General features: G+C 40.3%; 1 protein-coding gene across 2 annotated transcripts in view; it reads left to right on the top strand.

The window, feature by feature from the left end:
- Window positions 1-2,500, top strand: part of dlg4b (discs, large homolog 4b (Drosophila)) — an 81,307-nt gene that overhangs the window by 75,865 nt on the left and 2,942 nt on the right. For both annotated transcript variants that reach the window (XM_067370380.1, XM_067370379.1), the window contains 3 exons: window positions 661-833; window positions 945-1,057; window positions 1,500-1,591. In XM_067370380.1, coding sequence (XP_067226481.1) covers window positions 661-833; window positions 945-1,057; window positions 1,500-1,591 — 378 coding nt within the window. The remainder of the gene's footprint in view (window positions 1-660; window positions 834-944; window positions 1,058-1,499; window positions 1,592-2,500) is intronic.

Here is a 2,500-nt window from a genome sequence, read left to right as displayed (position 1 = left end):
AATTGATTCAATTCAGTTTAATAAGAGTCAATTTGATTCAGTTCAATTCAGTAATAGTGTCATTTTGATTCAATTTGGTTAAATAACAGTGTCAGTGTTGAACAGTTCATCAATTATGAAAAATTCAATTTGGTTCAATTTGATTTAATTCATAACACTGCTATTGACAAGTTAATCAATTATTAAACAAATTCAGTTCAATAACACTGTCAATGTTGCTAAGTTCATCAGTTCTGAAACAAATTCAATTAAATTCAGTTTGATTCAGTTCAGTTCATTAATAGTGTTGATGCTGCAAAAATCATCAACTTTTAAACAAATTAAATTCAGTTCAATTTGTTTCAGTTCAGTTCAATAACAGTATCAATGTTCAAATTTAATCAATTATAAAACTAATTCAGTTCAGCTCAATTTGATTAAATTCAACTGAACTGAATGAAATTTAACTGAATTGAATTTGTTTCAATAAATATTGCAAAGTTGATCAATTATGAATCAAATTCAATTCAGTTTAATTTCATTCACTTCTCAAGTTCTTCAGGCATCATATAGAATAGTACAAGCAAAATCCACATATTATGATAAAAACTCAGTCGAGTGTTTGATCTGATTATATTCTGAGCACAAAGACTCGTTAGTGACACTTCCTGTGTTCGACAGACACGACGCGGCCGAAGCGTGAGTACGAGATGGACGGACGCGACTACCACTTTGTGTCGTCACGGGAACAGATGGAGAAAGACATTCAGAGTCACCGGTTCATCGAGGCCGGACAGTACAACAGCCACCTGTACGGAACCAGCGTCCAGAGCGTCAGACAGGTGGCCGAACAGGTGAGAGACAGACAGACAGACGCATGAACAGACAGACAGATGGATGAGGGAGACTCATGAGCCGTGTGTGTGTGTGTGTGTGTGTGTGTGTGTGTGTGTGTGTGTTTTCAGCAAGGGAAACACTGTATCTTGGATGTTTCGGCGAATGCAGTGAGGAGGTTACAAGCCGCACAACTTCATCCCATCGCCATCTTTATACGACCCTCGTCCCTGCAGAACATACTGTGAGTCTCTGTGTGTGTGTGTGTCTAATACCCTGATATGCATCATTTTAATCAAGTTATTCACATCTGGTAATAGTAATTATGTTTGTCATGACAAACACTCTCAAATCGTGGCCAATCAGAAGAGCGTGTGAGTCTCTGCACTGCTGTCTCACACTCACTACATACTGGATGAGTGTATAATCAAATGAATCCAGATGAAAACATTTTAATGTTATTAAAAACACATGCTCAGCGACTGATACAGTCTTTGCCATGAATCCTGTACACGTGTTTGTTCTTGTTTAGTTTATTTTCCACATATGAGGCAAATTATTAATTGTCACTTTCATTATGGCTATTAAAGTGATGCACAGACTCAAATTAAACACTGATATAAAGCACATGATCATTAGCTGAGATCATCAGTGTCACAATGTAACCGGCTGTTGCTTGATTCCAGAGACATTAACAAGCGTCTGACGGAGGAACAGGCCCGAAGAGCTTTAGACAGAGCCGTCAAACTGGAGCAGGACTTCATCGAGTGTTTCTCAGGTGAATCTTCATCATCATCATCATATGATTTAGTCCATCAAGTTAAACTAAACTAAATTGAGAAATGTTGCCTTGGCAAATAGCTGAAATAAAATAAATTCCTTATCTGTCAGTCACTTTGACGTTATGTTGAATGACAGCTCTGGGGGTCGTACTTGGGAGCCCCAATCACCTCTGAGAATTCAGAAAAAGCCATTGAGAATTGGCGAGTGGAATTTGCTGTCTTCCATAAATCAGCTCATTCCAATCTCCACCTCTAAAAGAACTGTTCTAGCTGGAAAGAGTGATATAGCGCATTACAGCGGTCTCTCTCCTAAAAGAGCTTGCACAAACGACAAGCGTCTTTTAAAAGATGCCTTTCCATTTGTGTATTCCTGTGTTCGGTCGATATCTCTCGTCCTCAGACTGCTACGATCTCTGCCTCACATGTCTGGGCCGTGCACATTCTGAGAAAGCTTTCTTACTCTGCGAGAACATGGCCATTGCAATGCTGCAGTCATGTCTACCTTTCCTGGCAAGGGAGGGAAACCTCAGCCGCTGCCTGCAGTGCGGCTAGCGTTCAGGACAACACGAGAGCTACAGCAAAAGTGTTTCGGACCTCCCGCTCCTCTCTCACGTTACCTCCAGTGGAGCTCATGGGTGACTTCAACATTGCATGACACGATGCACACAGCATTTCATTCGGGGCTTCGGATAAGGATGAGCTGCTGATAGAAGCATCAGGGATTCAGCCTTCTGATGCGGAAGACTCGACTGAGACATTTGACTTGACATTTGATATTCAACAGTGCTTTGATCTGCCTGCATTGACACTATTCTTTAAGAGCTGCTGTGCAGCCAAATAATGTACCAGTTATCAATGTAAAGCTGCTTTGACACAATCTGCATTGTAAAAAGCGCTATATATAT

The sequence above is a fragment of the Chanodichthys erythropterus genome, chromosome 20 (assembly GCF_024489055.1).
Source record: "Chanodichthys erythropterus isolate Z2021 chromosome 20, ASM2448905v1, whole genome shotgun sequence".
NCBI classification, from domain to species: Eukaryota; Metazoa; Chordata; class Actinopteri; order Cypriniformes; family Xenocyprididae; genus Chanodichthys; species Chanodichthys erythropterus.
Note: the sequence above shows the minus strand (reverse complement) of the source record. Positions and strands in the feature narration are given on the sequence as shown.